The sequence below is a fragment of the Cynocephalus volans genome, chromosome 3 (assembly GCF_027409185.1).
Source record: "Cynocephalus volans isolate mCynVol1 chromosome 3, mCynVol1.pri, whole genome shotgun sequence".
In the NCBI taxonomy this organism is placed as follows: Eukaryota; Metazoa; Chordata; class Mammalia; order Dermoptera; family Cynocephalidae; genus Cynocephalus; species Cynocephalus volans.
Genome location: NC_084462.1, coordinates 106,931,529 through 106,951,716, shown reverse-complemented (window position 1 = coordinate 106,951,716; position 20,188 = coordinate 106,931,529). Strand labels below are relative to the sequence as shown.

General features: G+C 45.3%; 1 protein-coding gene across 3 annotated transcripts; it reads left to right on the top strand.

The window, feature by feature from the left end:
* The first annotated feature begins 6,406 nt into the window (after positions 1-6,406).
* On the top strand, positions 6,407-12,497 carry SALL2 (spalt like transcription factor 2). Of its 3 annotated transcripts, XM_063089747.1 has the most exons (3): positions 8,462-8,648; positions 9,030-11,851; positions 12,301-12,497. In XM_063089747.1, the coding sequence occupies exons 1-3, from the start codon at positions 8,582-8,584 to the stop codon at positions 12,388-12,390; spliced, it is 2,979 nt and encodes a 992-aa protein (XP_062945817.1). In that variant the 5' UTR covers positions 8,462-8,581; the 3' UTR covers positions 12,391-12,497. The 3 variants fall into 3 exon arrangements, with proteins under 3 accessions (XP_062945816.1, XP_062945817.1, XP_062945815.1); XM_063089746.1 differs by lacking the exon at positions 8,462-8,648 and adding an exon at positions 6,407-6,483 and having other exon boundaries at positions 9,030-12,358; XM_063089745.1 differs by having other exon boundaries at positions 9,030-12,358.
* The last annotated feature ends 7,691 nt before the right edge of the window (positions 12,498-20,188 follow it).

Below are 20,188 nucleotides of genomic sequence, written 5' to 3'. Positions count from 1 at the left end.
TCTGTTATGTCACAGCTGTGCAACCTTGGATAGACTACTTAACCACGCTGAGACTTGATCCATTTATAAAGGGGATCATCTATAAAAAGGAATAGTAAAATCTGCTGTGCTAATATCAGAGTTGTAATATTCAAAATGTCACATAAATGAAAATATTCTATAAATTATAAAGAGCTATACATATATTATTATTATGACTGTACATCTTTACTCAGTCTTGTTGCCAACCTTTCATATCCCCATTTTTGACTGGAAGTAGCTGACTTCTTGGTCTCATAATCAAAATATACCAGAAAGTTCTTATTTCAGTTTATATCCCAGAAGTAGCCACATTATCAGAGAACTATGAAAGAACCAAAAAGTGCTGTGAAGATCTTGGAAGAAGAGTTAGAAAAACAATTGAGGGGCAGTTTCTAAACAGACAGCACAGGGAGAGGCCCGGAGTCCTGGCAGGGAGGAGAGGGTTAAATCCTTTCCTCTGCAGTACAAAAGAAAAGAGTGTGCGGAAAGATTAGGATTTTTGCTTTTACAATGGGAGCTGCAGAAGCGTAGGGAAGAAGCTGAAGAAAAAAAGGGGGCGTCTCCCCTTTAAAGACTTGCAGAGATTGAGAGAGAAAGAGAGAGAGTCAGGAACAGAGAATCAGAGAGAGTGTCTGTCTCTGGGAAGGGAGAACATCTCTGCTTCACAGTGATTTGCACTGGGGAGGAGGCATCAGTTGGCTGCAGACCCAAGGGGGAGACCAGACCGGGTCACCCCGGTTAAGATTAAGTGAGCGTTGCCCCTCCCTCTCCCACCTCTCCTACCCGGGAATGTCTCGGCGAAAGCAGCGGAAACCCCAACAGTTAATCTCGGACTGCGAAGGTCCCAGCGCGTCTGAGAACGGTGGGTGCCTGGGGAGGGGTGGGGGGCCCCTGAATCCAAGCCTGTGTGGGTCAGGCCAGGGCAAGGGGAGGGCACCCGGGCCATGGGCGAAACCAGGGGGGAGGTCTTGGTCATTGGGGTTTTCAAAGAGTTGAGCTGCGGGGAGTTCAGGAGATGACCTGTGCTGGGGAGAAGCCCCGCTTGGCTTTTCTCGGGATTGATTCTGTTTGTGTTTTCCTTGTTTTTCTCTGGATGAAATGGAGTTTTCAAACTGGCTCTGTCTCTCCATCCAAGAGTTTTCTCCCCAGGTCCCCCTTTGCTCACTGGTCTTTGTGCCGTTGCTAAGTAACGTCCTCAGACCTGAAGACCGTCTCCGAGGGGTGGGATTTCCCCCCCTTTTCTTTCTGGAGAGTTGGGTTGCAAGAGAATGAATTGGATAAACGTGAAGTTTCCCCTGAGAGAAGAGAAAAAAGTTTCTCATTGTTGGGCTGCACTGAGAGCAGATCAGAGCTCCCAGAGGGAGAGAGCTAATGTCGGTCAGAATGCAGCCTGATTTGGGCTGTGTATCCTTGACACCTGAAGGAGAGGCTGGAGGACAGGTCTGGATGAGGGGCTTAGGTTTGTGCTTCAAAGGAGGACAAGGTTAAAGAAAAAAGTTCAAGTTAAAATACTTGTTAATTCGTGAGTATCATTTTATGGGGATACTGTTTTTTAAGCAACAGATTTCCTGTATGAGGGGAAAAAAATGTATGTATTCTTATAACATCTCACATCTCAGTAAAGTGAGAGGCAGACAGTAGAGCAAGAAAGGTATTAAGAAGTGACGTTGCCCAAAGTCTCAGACAGAGGCATAATCAGGACAAAAACTTAGGCTTCCTGATGCTCAGGGCTGGTGGTGCTCACTCCACTAAATCAGTTTCCATACTTTCTTGATTGTGAGATCTGAATGTCCAGGTAATTCTTGGGATCAAGCAAGTTTTAGACATATGTGTCAGTGGTATGGCTCTATATGTGCAGTTTGTGAAAGTCTGGAAGTCCTGGCTCAGGGATCAACTATTTATTTAGCAAACAGTTGATATACCCAATGTAGTGCTGTATAGGATTAAGGAGAATTCTGAAACCAGACTTTCAGGATTGGCTTTCAGCCAAACCCTGGTTCCACCACTTGGTTTGCTGTGCGACCTTAGTTGGTTTACTTTGCCTCTCTGCCTCAGTTTCCTCATCTGTAAAATACGAATGAGTATACTAGCTACCTCATTAGGTTGTGAGAATTTAAATGAGTTAAATATGCGTAAAGCCCTTGAAAAATACCTAGCATAAATAAGTGCTTAATCCATGTGTTAAAGTACCAAGCATAAATAACTACTTAATATGTGTGAGTATTGTTATCATCATTATATGTGAGTGCAGTAGCACTTCCTGCAAGTGCTGAAATATGACCAAAGCTCAGGAACCTCTTGGCAAACTTCAGCATTTCTTTATGAGATATGTGCCATGAAAAGCTCTAGGATAGTGTATTTGTAGTGATTAAAACTAATTACAGATTAAACTTGCCTTTCCACCTGCTATAAAAAAAGACAAGGTCAAATCAGTGCTCCACGTACTATGAAACAACCTTAACAAACACATTATGTTTTGGGTAGAACACATCCTCCTCAAGTCACTGCTTTGCTTAGGATCCAACTGTGACCATATTTAGAGGTTCTGTAATGGTGGCATCCTTCCCTCCTGAGACACATTAACCCTCCTTAATGCTGCTATAGGCCGGATGTTTCCTCCCCGTGCTCTACAGGAGACTTCCCCTAGAGCCTCAGAGTTGCCTCACAGTCCTGCTCCCCTGCTGGTTCGAATGTGGAACTATGCTGAACACTCCCCAACCCCCTAAGAAGTATCCTCCCCTCTCCTTTCTACTTCTCCCATCTGCTCACCCATTCCCCTTACCACAGCTGAGGAAAACTCTGTGAGGGAATCAAAAGGTATCTTTAAGAACTGTCCTGAATGGATTCTCAAGCCATTTGAGATATAGCTCCCACCTGGGGCTACAAACACTGAGGGGCATGGGGATGCTGCTACAAAGCCATACCCATAAGAACAGTAAAGGCTTGAATCCAATGGCAGTGACAAATTTCAGTTGAAATTTTGCCTTTGAGCTGTGAAAGGCAGAAATAAATGTAAGGACCATGAAAGCAGTAGTAACCTCTGTTAAGATCTGCCTTAAGAAAGCATATGGATTTTCTCATCAGAATTCCCCTGAAAGTGAAAGATCCTGGGCTACTTGCATGACTTGGAGGGTCAAGGGTATCATCTGCAAGATGAGGTGGCTATATTTGATCATATCTAAAATTCCTGCCTGTTCTCATAAGCTTATATATAAGTTTCTCAGTCCCTTCTTTTTATAGACAGGGTTTCTATTCGCTTATGTGATCTTCAGGCTTCTGACTTTTCCATCTACCCCACAGCATGCCCCAAAATAGGTAGGGAGGGCTCTTATTTGGGGGTACACTGTGTCCTTTGATGTACCTGTGAAATTATGAGCATCAGCAGACATTTATTTAGTAGTACAGGGTGCCATTAATGTTTCAGGAGTCTTTTGCCTTCTTTTAAGCAATGTTTATACAATAAGCAAATGCTGAGCCTTTGTTGCACTTTTTAAAAGCCTCATGTCTGCAGTGCCCTAAGACATCACCAAGAAACAGTTTGAAAAACTTGTTTTCTGGCCCTGTTTTTGCTCAGCTTCCCTGACCAGAACACCAAAACCTACAGGAATAGTTATTGCACATAAGTGATGAGCAGGAAATAGTCTATTTACTTAAAAACTCTGGACAGAAAAAAAAAAAGTTTCTCTCCACTACAGAGTCTAGAAATCTGGATTAGAGAACATAAGGGATGTGGCTGGGGAAAATGCAAACTAGTACATCTGGGAAATAAAGGAAATGATCAGAAACCCAGATATTTAGTGAGAAGGAGAAACCAGGACAACAGCCTAACAGACCTAGAGGGAGAGGGAGAATAATTTAGATGGAAGCTGTCAGACAGCAAGAACTGCAAAAAGGGAAAGAAGGCAAAAATACAGTTTTGAGGACTCGTTTCTCTTTACATCTGGAAGGAGAGAGCCTCATTTCTCATGCCATTAAGCCCCCTGCCCCTCAGCCCTAGGTACCTACGGTCAGAAAGAGCATTGGATAAGGAAGCCGAAAACCTGGGTTTAATACAGCGTGGACCTTGAAGTTATGTGCCCTTGGACAAGTTCGTTCTTTTCCCAGGGCTTCAGCTTTTGACTTTCAAATAAAAACACATCTCTAATGTTTAAGGAGCATTTGGGTGCTATCCTAGGCCTTTTCTGAATTTCCTCTTATTTATTCCTCCCAACTCCGCTATTACTGCCACATTTTTTAAATAAAATTTTATTGTGATAAAACATGTAAAAATTTACCATTTTAACTACTTTTAAGTGTACAATTCAGTCGCATTAAGTACATTTACAATGTTATGTAACCATCACCACTATTTCTCGAACTTTATCATTAAACAGAAATCTATACCCATTAAACAATAAATTCCCATCCTCCCTTCCCCCAGACCATTCTCTTCTATTCTACTTTCTGTCTCTGTGAATTTGCCAATTCTAGGTATCTCATATAAGTGGAATCATACAATATATGTCCTTTTGTGTCTGGTTTATTTCACTTAGTATAATGTTTTCAAAGTTCATTCATGTTGTAGCATGTAGAAGAATTACTTTTTTTTAATGTCTGTACCCCATTTTATTTATTTTGGCAGCTGGCTAGTTAGGGGATCCAAATGCTTGACTTTGGCGTTAGAAATACCATGCTCTCCCAAGTGAGTTAACCAGCCCCTGTACCCCTATTTTAAAGAAGAGAAATCCAAGCCTTAGAGAGATTAAGAAACTTTCCCAAGATCACAAAGATTAGAAAGTGCTAGAGTTGGGACTTTAACTTAGGTCTGAATCACTGTGCTCAATTAGAGGGTCAGATCTCTGAAGTCTCTTCCAGGTCCTAAATGGTATGAATTCCATGTTAAGTGTTGAGTTCTTTGATGTCAGAAAAATGTCTATTAAAAGAGCTTTTTTTATGTTTGATCGATGATATTCCTATTCTGGAAACAAATATGTTTTTTTCACTAAGCATCAGGTATACAAATCATTGTGACTTTTTGTCTACTGTGTTTTGTCTGTAGTATTGCACAGGCCATAGGTACATCAGTAGGTATAGTGGCAAGGGATTGTGTGCATTTAGGAGAGAGGAGTAAGTAATAGAAGATGGGACATTCTAAGAAGTAGCCTATAGAAACAGTTATAGAATCAATTCATAATTACAGAAGCTACCAATTAGTTTTGGTCCATTGTTAACAGTAAGTTTAAGTAGGTGTTTACATAGGGTGCTTTGTTTTCTTAATGGCTGGATGATGCTTGAATTCTGTAGATCAAAGCCTTTCATCTTACAATGAGAAATATGGCTCAATTGTTAATTAAAAGAAAATAAGAAGAAATGTGGCTCAAGATGTACATACCCTGTAAAAGGCAATACAGTTGCTTAAATTCAGTCAGGTGTAAATTATATAAACTTCTATTCATGGAAGCAGATTTTGCACCAGGAAAGGATATAAGAGAGCTAAAGTGTGGTTGTGGGCAGAGTAGAGAGGGAGCCTGATGGGGAGATTTAGCACCGAGCAGCTCACTTTGCATATGTCCCACTTTTGGCCAGGTTTACCTCAGGTAGGATTTGTGAGGAACAGGGTTGCAGGTTTGATGGGAAGGACAGTCATCTGATACTGTGGTTCTCATCCTTGGCTATGCATTAAAATCACCTGAGGAGCTTTACAAAGATACTAATGCCTAGATCCTACCCTCAGGGATTCTGAATTAATTGGTCTGGAATGTGGCCTGGACATTAGGATTTTAAAAGTTCTCCTGGTAACCCCAATGGGCAGCAAAGTTTGAGGACCACTGTTTAAATATACCACCCTGCTGCACACTACCTGTTTTTCTCTTTGTTCTCCCCAAGCATTCTCTCCCAAGCCTAAAGCAGCAGTTTGATGGGGCACCAGGCTTAGAGGGGAAGCGACCTGGCTTCCTTTTTTCTTTGTCATTTCAGGTCTCTGTAAATTTAAACAAGCATATCCAGGTCTTAGTCCTATATCCACCCCAGATTTTGCATGTGACCTGGGATAGCTTACCTCACCTTATCTGCTATCTAGGGACACTATTACCAGCTTAGTTTATTCCTGTGTTTGTGACTTCATTCATGTCTGCATAAGAATCCTGTCCCCTTTTTCAGGATAGGCAGTGAGTACAAAGTGCTGAGAAATGGAGGGTTCCTCTTACAGGTGGCTGTTGATCTGTCACCTTTCACCAGGGACTAAATTTACCTTAAAGAAGAGTGCAGATCAAATTACGCATCAGAAAGCACGTTTCATTAAAGAGCAAGAAAGAGGACAGTGTTTCCCAGGAGAAGATGAAAAGAAAAGGATTTCTTTTCTTGTCAGAAGACTTGACAAAACAGCAACTGGATATCAAATGTTCAATGCTAATTAACAAATGCTCAGGAGAAAGCTTCCATCTGATTCCCTCTCCCTTACTGAGGCCAGAGAGCAAATGGCAGGTAGGAGCCACAGAGGGCCCTTTCTGTAGCCTTAGGGCAGCCACATAATGTTGATGCGCTTGAGAAAGCATTGGACAGGAATCAAAATTCTGAATGCTTCTTCACTCAATTATTGTGTGAACTTGGAAAAGTCACTTAACCTCTCCAACTTCTATTCCTTATCTGTAAAAATAGACCACATTGCACTAACCTGTGACTTGCCATAATTGAAATAGAAATTCCCCTCCTTCATTTGTAAGGGTCAGGGCTGAAAACACGGAGCCCATCTATTTCAAATCCTTGTGATTATCTGAAGTTTCAAAACATAATTCAGTAAAATGTTTTCAATTTAAAAAGACAAAATTTATGTTGAAAGTAAAGGGGATGTTACTAATATTTTAATTAGGTTGTTTCAGCTCCACTCCCCAAGACTCCTTACCCTTGATATATGTCAATGAATTAGCCAACATCTTACCTCAGAAATTAATAAGATTTACAAGCAACATAAAAAATAGACTTAATTTTAGTATAAGTGTATTTCAGGTTAGATTATTTTACTAGTGGCAATGTAAATTCTCTAATCAATAATATTCAGGACTCTCAAAACTTTAAAAAGTTCCACATGCACTCATTATGTCAAAAGTTTAAAAATTTTTTTTTCACCACAATATTTCTGAGGAAGATAGTGCAGTTACAATATTACCACTTTACAAAAATGGAAATAGTGGCATAGCATGCTGTGACTGACCACCATGCCTCAATTTACCAGCCAGGCAAGAATAGAACTGGGATTAGAACAACGTGGGTTTACTGATTACCAGGCAAACCACAAAACCAAGAACTTGTGGTCACTTCCTGCATGTAAGATAAATTATTTTAGGAAGTGAGAAACCCTTTAAGACTTATTTCAAGGTAGAAAGGGAATGCAGAGTACCTCGTTCAGGAGGTATCTTATCCCTACTTATCCTCTCTGAAACAGGAGGTTGCCTCTGTGGTTGTGAGCAGGTGTTAGTCATTTCTAGGCATTCAAACCAGGTTGGGGCTGAAAGGGGTTTTAGATACTGAGAGGCTGCCTGGTAAATCCCATTGTTTCAGAAGGAGCTCCCCTCCCCCCCAGGTTAGAGCTGGGTGGGCTTCCGCTGGCCCCTGCAGGCTAGCGTCTCCCCAAACCCAGCCTTTAATAGTGACAGTGTTCGAGTGTTCCAAGAGGTGAATAGAGAGGAAGAGGGTAGAGGAGAGGGTACTAAATAGGAGATGGCTTCTTAAATAAGCTTGAACTCTGTAAATTAGGTGTTGGCCGAGAGATCTGTGGAATAGCCTGCATTCAGCTATTATTCTGGGGGAGGAGGGGGGCTTAGTGTTCTGAAGAGAAGAGTCCTGAGATGACTTCCTTGGAAATTCTACCTTGCAGCCGCCCACCCTGAGAAACTTCTTTTGGGGAGAGCGATGGGGGTAGGGTAGGAATGGAAGTGAGGAAGACGGGACAAAACTTGGAGTACTGGGGGCTGGGTGCTGGCGAGGAGAAGATATTCTGGGCTCCTCCTCCCCCTCTGGCCCTCAAACCTCTGAGGAAATCAGACCACCCGCTCTGGAATCCACGTTTTCCAGGCTCAGCGGATCCTTTATCCAAAGAAAAATAAGAGAAGCCTATCGCCTTGCTCCATTGATCAGGGCTGCTTTTCCCGCTGTGCCCCCTGAGGGGGGAGGAGGGGGAGGCCAGGGCAAAGACATCTGTGGGGCGGGGGGAGCTGGCAGAGGCTAGGAAAGGTGGACCCCCACCGTGCCTCGCCGCACCTGTCACTGAGCCTCTGGAAACCCTCCTAGGCGCTGGGCTCCCTCCCCCACACCCTCGCTCCGGCTCCCGGCTCCCTCCTCAGCAGCTCCTCCCCCATCTCCCCTCTCCCGGCTTTCTCGCTCCAGCTCCTCCCCTCCTCCGCGCCGCCAGGCTCCCCTCCCCTCCCCCTCCCCCGCTGCTCCCTACCCCCGCCGCCGATCTCCATCTCCGCAGTCTGGGCTGCTGGGTGCAGAGGCTGCGGCAGCCCTGGCGGCCCACGCCGCCCTCCCCAATCCGGATACCCATTGTCTCCCACACCACCCGGCCCTCCACTGCCCCACAACCATGGCGCACGAAGCCGGGAGGAGCTCTTGTCTCGGAGGGCCCTGCGGGGAGCCGGCGGTGCTCGGAGGTGCGGTAGGGCAGGGCCCGGGCGGGGATGGGGGCGGAGTGGACGCGCGGGGATAAAGACTTTTCGGTGGACAGAATAAAATGCCTGATTCTCTGCATAGGCCCCCATCCTCACAAGCATTCCTTGCACTCGCCTGTGACCTGGGGAAAGGGGGGTTGGGGGAGAAAGGGAGGAGTATGCGCTGCCACCCCCTCCGCCAGTCATGCTGGGGCGTTTCGTGTCCACGCGGGTCAGGACTGAGGGTCTAGCCTTCTGCATGGCCTGATGGTGTGCTCATCTCCCCACCCCCAGCTAGCGGTTACTGGGCTTATTGCTGATGAGAGCCTCTGCGTACCCAGCACAACCGCACACCCACGCTCTCTTTCCTTGTCTTCTCCCCAGGTGACGCTAGCGAGGAGGAGCACCCCCAAGTCTGTGCCAAGTGCTGCGCGCAATTCACTGATCCAACCGAATTCCTCACCCACCGGAATGCATGTTCTACTGATCCTCCTGTAATGGTGATAATTGGAGGCCAGGAGAACCCCAACAACTCTTCGGCCTCCTCTGAACCAGGGCCTGAGGGCCACAATAGTCCCCAGGTCATGGACACAGAGCACAGCAACCCTCCGGATTCCGGGTCCTCCACGGATCCCACCTGGGGACCAGAGAGGAGGGGAGAGGACTCTTCTGGGCATTTTCTGGTCGCTGCCACAGGTACAGCGGCTGGGGGAGGAGGGGGCCTGATCTTGGCCAGTCCCAAGCTGGGTGCAACTCCATTACCTCCAGAATCCGCCCCTGCACCCCCTCCTCCTCCACCTCCCCCTCCACCCTCAGCTGTAGGCAGCGGCCACTTAAACATCCCGCTGATCTTGGAAGAGCTACGGGTGCTGCAGCAGCGACAGATCCATCAGATGCAGATGACTGAGCAAATCTGCCGGCAGGTGCTGCTGCTTGGCTCCTTAGGTCAGACGGTGGGTGCCCCTGCCAGTCCCTCAGAGCTACCTGGGACAGGGACTGCCTCCTCCACCAAGCCCCTACTACCCCTCTTCAGCCCCATCAAGCCTGTCCAAACTGGCAAGACCCTGGCACCTTCCTCCTCCTCCTCCTCCTCTTCCTCCTCCTCAGGGGCAGAAACGCCCAAGCAGGCTTTCTTCCACCTTTACCATCCTCTGGGGTCACAGCATCCCTTCTCTGCTGGAGGGGTTGGGCGAAGCCACAAACCCACCCCTGCCCCCTCCCCGGCCCTGCCAGGCAGCACAGATCAGCTGATTGCCTCGCCTCATCTGGCGTTCCCAAGCACTACAGGACTACTGGCAGCACAGTGTCTTGGGGCAGCCCGAGGCCTTGAGGCTGCTGCCTCCCCAGGGCTCCTAAAGCCAAAGAATGGAAGTGGTGAGCTGGGCTATGGGGAAGTGATGGGTCCCTTGGAGAAGCCTGGTGGAAGGCACAAATGCCGCTTCTGTGCCAAAGTATTTGGCAGCGACAGTGCCCTGCAGATCCACCTTCGTTCCCACACGGGTGAGAGGCCCTATAAGTGCAATGTTTGTGGCAACCGCTTTACCACCCGCGGCAACCTCAAAGTGCATTTCCACCGGCATCGTGAGAAGTATCCACACGTGCAGATGAACCCACACCCAGTGCCAGAGCATCTAGACTACGTCATCACCAGCAGTGGCCTGCCCTATGGTATGTCTGTGCCTCCAGAGAAGGCTGAGGAGGAAGCAGCCACTCCAGTTGGAGCGGTTGAACGCAAGCCTCTTGTGGCCTCCACCACAGCACTCAGTGCTACAGAGAGCCTGACACTGCTTTCCACTGGTGCAGGCTCAGCTGCGGCTCCTGGGCTCCCTGCTTTCAACAAGTTTGTGCTCATGAAAGCAGTGGAGCCCAAGAGTAAAGCTGATGAAAACACCCCCCCAGGGAGTGAGGGCTCAGCCATAAGTGGGGTGGCAGAAAGTAGCACAGCAACTCGCATGCAGCTAAGTAAGCTGGTGACTTCATTGCCAAGCTGGGCACTGCTTACCAACCACTTTAAGTCCACTGGCAGCTTCCCATTTCCCTATGTGCTAGAGCCCTTGGGAGCCTCACCCTCTGAGACATCGAAGTTGCAGCAACTGGTAGAGAAGATTGATCGACAAGGGGCCATGGCAGTGGCCTCTGCTGCCTCAGGAGCCCCCACCACCTCTGCCCCTGCACCTTCATCCTCAGCCTCTTCTGGACCTAACCAGTGTGTCATCTGCCTCCGGGTGCTGAGCTGTCCTCGGGCCCTGCGCCTGCATTATGGTCAACATGGAGGTGAGCGGCCCTTCAAATGCAAAGTGTGTGGCAGAGCCTTCTCCACTCGGGGCAATCTCCGTGCACATTTCGTGGGCCACAAGGCCAGTCCAACTGCCCGGGCCCAGAACTCCTGCCCTATCTGCCAGAAGAAGTTCACCAATGCTGTTACTCTGCAGCAGCATGTTCGGATGCACCTGGGGGGCCAGATCCCCAATGGTGGTACCACACTTCCTGAAGGTGGGGGAGCTGCCCAGGAGAATGTCACTGAACAATCTACATCCTCTGGGACAGGGAGCTTTCCCCAGCAGCAGTCCCAGCAGCCATCACCGGAAGAGGAGTTGTCTGAGGAGGATGATGAGGACGAGGAAGAAGAGGAAGATGTGACTGACGAAGACTCCCTGGCAGGGAGAGGCTCAGAGAGTGGGGGTGAGAAGGCAATATCAGTGAGAGGTGATTCAGAAGAGGCATCTGGGGCAGAGGAGGAAGTGGGGACAGTGGTAGCAGCAGTCACAGCTGGGAAGGAGATGGACAGTAATGAGAAAGCAACTCAACAGTCTTCTCTGCCACCACCACCACCACCACCTGATAGCCTGGATCAACCTCTGCCAATGGAGCAGGGAAGCAGGGATGTTTCAGGAGGCACGGAAGAGGGGGTCAGACCTGAGAGGAGCTCAAGCCCAGCATCAGCACTCATTCCAGAAGGGGAAGGCACCAGCAGCTCCTTGGTGGAGGAGCTGAGCTTGCAGGAAGCAATGAGAAAGGAGCAAGGAGAGAGCAGCAGCAGAAAGGCCTGTGAAGTGGGTGGCCAGACCCTTCACCCCCAGCCAGCTCTGGAGGAGCATCAGAAGACCCATCCCAAGGAGGGGCAGCTCTTTACGTGTGTTTTCTGCAGGCAGGGCTTTCTGGAGCGGGCCACCTTGAAAAAGCATATGCTGCTGGCTCACCACCAGGTACAGCCCTTTGCCCCCCATGGCCCTCAGAATATTGCTGCTCTTTCCTTGGTCCCTGGCTGTTCACCTTCCATCACTTCCCCAGGGCTTTCCCCCTTTCCCCGAAAAGATGACCCCACCATCCCATGAGCCTGTTTTTCTGTGTACTGCTGCCCTTTGACCCAGGGAGCAGAAGGTCTGTAGAAGGACCTCCAAGATTTATGAACCCTTACTTTGTCTTTTTCTCTGAGTTCTTACATGATATGTCTCTAGTGGCTTTTCTCTAGTCCCTGAGCTTGGAAATTATTGTGCTTACAAGGGGATGGCTCTCTGAGGAATTTTTCTCCCCTCTTCATTCTTTGTACCTGAGGAAAATAGATTCTGTACAGCTTTCACATTCTCAAGGGAAACCCTCTCTAGCTTTCCTGAAGTGACCCTTCTCCCCTCTCCTCTCCCTTTCCCTTTGACAGGTACACCTGATCACCCACATTTGGAATTGCAGCCCAGCCCGAACGGGCTGGCAGCTGTCTCTGGAGGGCTCAGTGCCACTCCTCTGGTGACCAGGTCAACCTATAAGACTTCTTGTCCCAGGACCTTCCTGCTCAGTTGGCAGGGGTGGGTACCCTACTTTTCTGGAACCAGTACACGGCTTTTCTCTCAAGTAGCCTGCCCACCACCAGCTCCACCTCCAGTACTACTTTAGGCCTGGCACCACCAGTGCTGTTTGGCCCAGGACCTATGGCTGGAAAGGTGCGTCCAACAACGGGATCTATAGAGGCCCAGGAGAAGATAGCCCCCTCCTCCTATATCAGCCTTCTGCATCCAAGGCAGTGTCTGAGAAATCCATCATAGAAGAGAAGTAGCACTGTACACTCCTCCCCTCTCCTCCTCTCTCCTCCTCCTGCTTCAGAAGGTGCTGGCAAGGAAGATCCTCCACTAATTGGTGGCTCAAGCCTAGGAGGTAGGGAGAAATGAAAGGGTAATACTCTTCTCAATAAATCCCTTGTTATGTTAAGGCAAAGGTGTTGGCTAGTCAGTATGCTGAGACATTGCCAGCTTCTCATTCATGGCCTTTCAAATTGGGAAACAAGTGGATTTCTTGCCAAGAGGTCTCCCATGGGATATTTTGGGAAATGTGAGGTTAGTTATATCTCTAATAAGCATTGTCGGTAAGGGTGTTTATTGAAGTGATGGCAAGTTGAAAAATGTTGCTAAAGCATAGGGCTTTCTGGGAACCTATGTGATTAAGAAAGGGACATGATGTAAGGGAGGGGACCTCAAATTCTTGTGAATGTTCTTTTGGGCTACTAGTGACATAGTGTGCAGCAGTGTACCAGGGATCATGGGGGAATTCTTAGCACTAGAGTGCTTCTAGTTTTAGATAACTCCCTCCTTTATTTCCTGGCCCCTTGTATTTTCCTTGTCTTCCTCTCTCAAGACCCCTTTCTGCCCCATTTTGCCTGTCTGGGGCTTATGTCTTGCCACTGTCTGGTTCTTAAGAGTCCCAGATTTTGGGAGATGAGCTCCGGGTGGTATCCTCCCTGCCTCTCAGTCTTGTAATGAGATGTAGTATTTACTCTTAACATAGGATCATTTGGAACAAGAGTTCCGAGGAGGAGAGAGTGAGGGTTTTACTGTTGACTGACTTGAGTGATGGCTTCTCCTCCAAAGTTGTAGGCTCCAGAGCTTCCTAACATAGAAAAATGTGAAGAACAGACAGGAGAGATATTAGTGTCTTTCCTTCCATAATTAAAGTTGTTTTAACCAAATATTTGTGGGGTTTTTTTATTTCATACTAAATAGCCAGCTGGGGTGTGATATGAGCATTCCCTAACATTGAGATTCCCTTCCTACCTACATCTCCTGCCAAAGCTGAACATATGGTGTTCAAATATTTAATTTACTCAGCCTTGTCCTAAAACAACCTCCAGTGAATATAATTTCCCTGTGGAAATTTGTGTTCCCTGTGGAGTCTGTGGTCTCAAAAGGTAGGGGCTGGCCAGTTAGCTCAGTTGGTTAGAACCCAGCCTTGTAATACCAAGGTCAAGGATTTGGTTCCGTATGCTGGCCAGCTACTAAGAAATAAAAAAGAAAGGGATTTGTCCACTGTGTTCAGTCATCGTCTAGGTTTTCTTTTTGCCTAAAACTTTCCACATTTCTTTGTGTGTTGTGTTTTGTTTTCTTTGGAGGTTGGAAGCTATTATCAGTATTTCCCAAACTCCAGGCCAGCCTACTGACATCAGTGAATCTGTAGAACCAAGGTGAATTAAACATGATCCTTGCGATCTGATGTCAACAAAAAGGACAAAAAAGTAATACAACCCTAATAATTTATACCAACAGGATAAAGGAGAATTCTTAGCATTAAGAATGAAGAGAAAGCACATGGAGGCAGAGTAAAATGAAGCATGTATTTTTTTTAATCTCTCCACAACATGGTACAGATTTGTCTCTAAGACCTTGCTTTCCTTAAGAACTGAATTTCCTAAATTCTTCAGATTTTTTTTTTTTTTTTTTTTTTTTTGCATTTGTAAGATAATATCAGTGAATTTTAGTGCTAAAAGGATGGAACTGGTAAAAAGATTTGCCTAAAGTCACTCGGCCAATTAGAGGCACAGTTGGATTAAGGAACCTAGGTCAGCAGAATCCCAGTCTTAGTGCTACTTCCAGTAATCAGGGATGGTGCTTGCTTCCTGCTACATTATTAAGACTCCTGATGTGAGGGCTGGCTGGAAGAAAGAAAAGAATGAGGTAAGTAAACCTATTCTTGGCTCAGTTCAAGGTAAAGAACTGATGTTTGATTTAGTTGCCCCCACTAGAGCAGTACAGGTCCCTGTTAAAATGTAACTGATGAATACCAACAAATGGGAATCTTGGGAAGGCAACTAGGGGAGAAACAGCTATTTTCTCTTAAATTCCTGGCAAAACTTTGTAAATCTGTTTTTCCTTTCAGCCTATGGAAGGAGGTGGATCATCAGTCCTTCCATCCTCAACCTCCCCCACCCCCACTGGACATAGATAATACCATTTAACTAATTAAACCAGACTTGCTCTCTCTTTAGGTGCCAGTTCCCATTAGGGTAACAGCTGTCAGTGAAGCCCTTATTGATGGATACTTCCTTGGGCAGGTCAACACTAAGCCTGACTCCCCACCTTCCTCTTTCACAGCTGTACTTTATTTTCTCCTCTGTCTCATTTTCATTCTTTTTCCTTCTGTCCTACTTTTTCTTTTTCATTGATCTCTCTTCTTTAACAGCTTTTAGTTCTTTTTATTTTCTCTCTTCACCCCTAATGTATTGCTTCTCTTGTTAGAGCCTTTAATTTCTTCTTCTTGCAGCCGACCCTATCCGCACCCTCAGCCCCACCATTTGTCACTCTCAATCACTTTACACTAGATCATCTTTTTGGAAGGTATATTAACTCTCACCTGTTGGAATAAATATGTAAATACATGTAGCTTGCAAAACACGCACTTTATATGAAAAAAACAGGATCTAGTTTAAATTGGATGAATAAAAGTTATCGGTATTATAAAAAGCAAGAGACTGTTAGAGGGCAAAAAAACCAATGCCATTTTTTCCCTGCCCGCCATGTTGACTTGTGTTTAACCTCAATCTTTTGTTTCACTGACTGTTTATACCCAAACCTTAGGGCAAACTGTAAAAGGAACGTAGGTTTCAGGGAGTGAATGATTTATTACAGCAGGTGCTGTCAGTGGTGTGAGCACTAACATCACAAAACCCCTACTTCTTGAATCAAAAGACACCTGGTGAATGATGTTATCAACTTCTTTTTCTTTCTTTTTTTTGGCGGTTGGCTGGTATGGGGATGTGAAGCCTTGACCTTGGTGTTACAACCGTGCTCTAACCAAGTGAGCTAACTGGTCAGCCCCTTAACTTATTTTTCTGAAGATGTTTCCTTTAAGTTATTTTTAGTAATAGGGGCTTTTGCTGTGTAAACATTGTCTAACCTGCAGAGAGAGAGCTCTCATCTGATATCACTCTTCACTGTGTCCAGCTGTCCAGTGTATAAGTCACCTTGACTAGTAAATATCTCTGATTACTGAATGGACCTGCCTGCTTCCTTCTTCAGTCTCAAAGTATCCTCCCAATTTGGAGGGCATTAAACATTACCCCCTCCTCCCACAGCCAGCTTCTTCGCTTATTTACTTTTTTCAGATACCAAGTGTTGGTTAGGTACAAAGGCAAATGAGACACACTTCTGCCTTTAGAGGAGCTCAGACTAGGAGGGGAGAAAATGTAAACAGGCACTTTTATATGGTGGTAATAAGTACTGTGACAGATACGAACAATGTCCTGTGGGATCCCAGAGAGGGAGATAACTCATAATCCAAACATGAAGAAGGGGGAGGGGTGTACAATTCTCTTGAATTCAGCCTTCATAATAACCACTCTCAAATTAATTCACTGGAACCATACAACATCCTAGGGACCAAGGTAGTTTCCATTTAAGAACCTATGTAAGATCCACCAAGCCCACTGTGGCAGACACAGAAATGTGCTGATTTCAAGTTACCCCTTCAAGAAGGAACTGGCTTCCTAGCTGTGAGGAGCCCGGTCAGCTGACAACCTCCAGCTGTCCTGGTCTTCTCAAGCCCTTGGCCAAAAACCAAGCAAGGTACAAGGTAGAGGGCTTAGCCATTCCCATGCAACACAGGACTCTAATGAGCAATCTTTGCTCGGGAACTCCCCATTGGGTTGGTAGAGACCTCCTAAGGTCTACATCGCAGTCTGATGGCTCTCTCTGCCCAATTCTGCTTTCTCCCCACTTTCCTTTTACAGATGTTATTCCCCAATGAAATTCTTGGACGCCTAGCTCTGTCTCAGCATCTGCTTCTCAGAGAATTCCACCTGTGTCACCCCTGAAAAGGGACCAGATTGTACTGGCACATTTTTGTCCCTCAAATTCCTGCACCTAGGACTCTGGTTACCATCCCTGGAACTTCTTCTCGACTAACAAATGTCTGTCTCCTGATCCCCAAAACAGATTTCACTAGACTTATTCTCAGACCAAACTTTGAATTTATTTTCTTTACATTTCCTTGTCTTGTTTTTCTTTCTTCTTTTTTTGGCACCTGGCCAGTACTGGGATCACCTGGACCTTGGTGTCATCAGCACTGCACTCTAACCAACTAAGCTTACCAGCCAGCTTGCCTTGTCTTTTCTAACCTTTAATGTAATAATAACACTAGGCTGACTAACCCTAGTAGATATTTTACTTTTAGTCATAAAATTAAAAATTAACTATGAGCAAGACTTAAGAAAAAAAATTTCAGCCAAAGAACTAAGTAAGAAGTGCAGTATTTGGTCAGTACTGTTGGTGTTTCTGTAATTCATTGTTGTGTAACAAATCTGTCCAAAACTTAGTGTCTTAAACAATAATTATGTATTTGCTTATGATTCTATGAATTGTCTGGGCAGGCCCAGCTAGGATGGCTTGTCTGTGTTCCATGTCATGAGTATTCAGGTAGCTTCAATTTAGGCTGGAGGGTTCAAGATGGCCTCACTTACTTCTGCCCTCTCTCTCCTTATGGTCTTTCATCCTTCAGAGTCTGTCTTTCTCTTTTCGAGTGGTCTATCTATCAGGGTAACTGGATTCCCATGAAAGCCCAGGATGCCAAGAGGACAAAACAGAAGCTGCAATGCCCCTTCAGGCCTAGGCTCTGGAACTAAGGGAATATCACATCTGCTACATTCCGTTGGCCATAGCTAGTCCAGAATGCCAGGTCAGATTCAAGAAGAGGGGAAATAAGCTGTATTTCTTGATGAAAAGAGTGGCAAAGTCACACTGCATGAGGGCATGTGGGATGGGTGGCATTGTGGCCAACTCTGGAAACCATCTACAACAGCAGATATGAGGAAAAGTTAAGAAGTATAATGCATGCAGCACTCATCTGATAGGCTTACAGTCTTATTTGATCAGAAGAGGTCTGAATGTTTCCCTCCTCTCTGCACTTTTCAGTGTTGTATGCACACTGGCTAAAAGTGGGCAAGCAACAACAAGGCAGTGGCTTTCTTTTGAGCAGCAAACTGGACATGAGCCTGGAAAGAATCCCTCTATAAGCAGATCATGCTAAGAGGCCTTGTGCTTCTAAAATTTGCCCAATTTACAACTGTAATAATTTACCCAAAGTGAATGTGAAAGCAAGGACTCCTGGCAGCTGCCCTTGATTTGGCTGACTTTCTAGGAGTACTTCTTTGTTAGTATTGAGGGGTGAGGGGTGGCAATTCAGACTTTAGGTAGCCCAAGTTCTATCAGAAACAGAATCTCTTCCTCTAGAAAATCCTTCCATTCCTAGACAAAAATGCTTGTCATGTTTAGGGGCTGACCTTTGAAATCCTGTCTTTAAGATGAATCAACTTCCTTCATCTTCTGTGAAGCTACATTCAGTACTTTCTCTACCACGATTATTTAATCTTACTGGCATATAATTTCTATATATTTCATTTCTAAGTGTTAAGGACCTTGGGAGAACAGTGATCTTATAAAGTGAAGAATCCAGATTCGTGAACAATTAACTCTAATGGTGCTATAATACAGCAATAATGGGGTTATCTCATTTCAGTAACAATACATGTCTAAATATAGGATCACACAGTATACAACCTAAATGAAACCAAAAGCAGAGTGCTTTGTCAACTTTCCTGGCAGCAATCATTAGATCCATGCTATTAAAGGAAGCAAAAACCCTTAGGAGTAGTAGTCTTGAGTAATCTTCCATGACCTCACATCAGCCCATTCTCCCAAGAGTATTTTTGCTGAGGAAGATAATATTTTGCTTTCGGTTGTGTAATTCTGATGATTAAATGTCCAGAGATAATCATATGAGCCCATATTCACTTCTGTGTCCTCTATTTCAGTGCTCATACACAAAATTATACATCTTGATGGATAGTGTAAATTCCCTACTAGGTTCAAAAAATGATATGCAGGGGCCAGCATGTGGCTCACTTGGGAGAAGGCAGTGCTGATAACACCAAGGCCACGGGTTCGGATCCCTACATAGGGATGGCTGGTTAGCTCTCTTGGGAGAGTGTAGTGCGGACAACACCAAGTCAAGGGTTAAGATCCCCTTACCGGTCATCTTTAAAAAACAAAATGAGATGCAAATGAATACAGACACTCCCCAATTTACAATGGTACAATTTTTCAGCATAATGATGGTGGGAAAGCCATATGCATTCAGTAGAACTCTAACCCCATTGTACATCAAGGGACTTAATGATTTATGATAATTTTAACTTACGATGCCTTTTTGACCTAACAGCATTTTTGACTTATGATGGGTTTATTGGGATGTAACCCCATGGAAAGTTGAGGAACATCTGTATTTTGATCGCTACTGAATCTCTACAGTAACCAGCACATAGTAATCACTCAATAAATACTTGCTGAATAATGAAACTGTCACATTCCAATACAAACATAGCTCGCTTTTGTATTCACCCTTCCTTTCCATCACTATCCATAACCAGCTTGTATCTAAAGTTCTTATCATCAGTTACAATAGACTAACCATCTTCCCTGTCTCCAAACTCTCCTTCCTCCTCACCTCAGTCAGTCTAGAATACCAGATTAATCTTAAAACATTCGTATTCACAAACCCTAAATGGCCTCTCTTATATTCTGAATAAATTGCAAACTCTTTACTGAGGTAACGTGTACTTCCTGCAAAATGGTATCAGATCTGGAAAACTAAATTTTCTCCCAATATTTCCAAATATAAATCTTTGTGTTCTAGTGAACTAATCTGGATTGGCAGAATACACAATATGCTTTCCTAATTCTAGACTAGACCTTTGCTTTTATCATGTCCTTGGCCTGGAATTCCCTGCTATAGCTTCAGCTACTGACATCTTAGATTTCACTTTAAGCTAGAACCTTGATGCCAGCTTCTTTCCAATGCCTTCCTGGGTCATCTGGGCTTGGAGTCCTCTTCTTTGCAATCACGTTTACTGTTTTAAGCCTATGCTCATGCTGCCTTATACTGTAAAGATGGTTCAGTATTAATAAGCTGAGTCCTAGCTCCTTTGCCAGACCAAAAGCTCTTTGAAAATAGGAGCCACGCCTATCAAACTATTCTTTCTGACAGTGTTTGGCATCATGCAGACATTTGATAGATCCCAAATGTTTCCATTCAGAGGACTCCATTAAAAAACAAAAAACAAAAACAACCCCCCCCAACTTTATAAGTTTACTACACATACAGAGAAGTGCACATACTAAAATGTTCAGCTCAGTTAATTTTCACAAACATACCACAGTCATGCAAATTACTTCCATAATAAGAAAAAATGCAGCCAGAACCTCGGAAGTCTTCTTTTATGCCCCCTTATG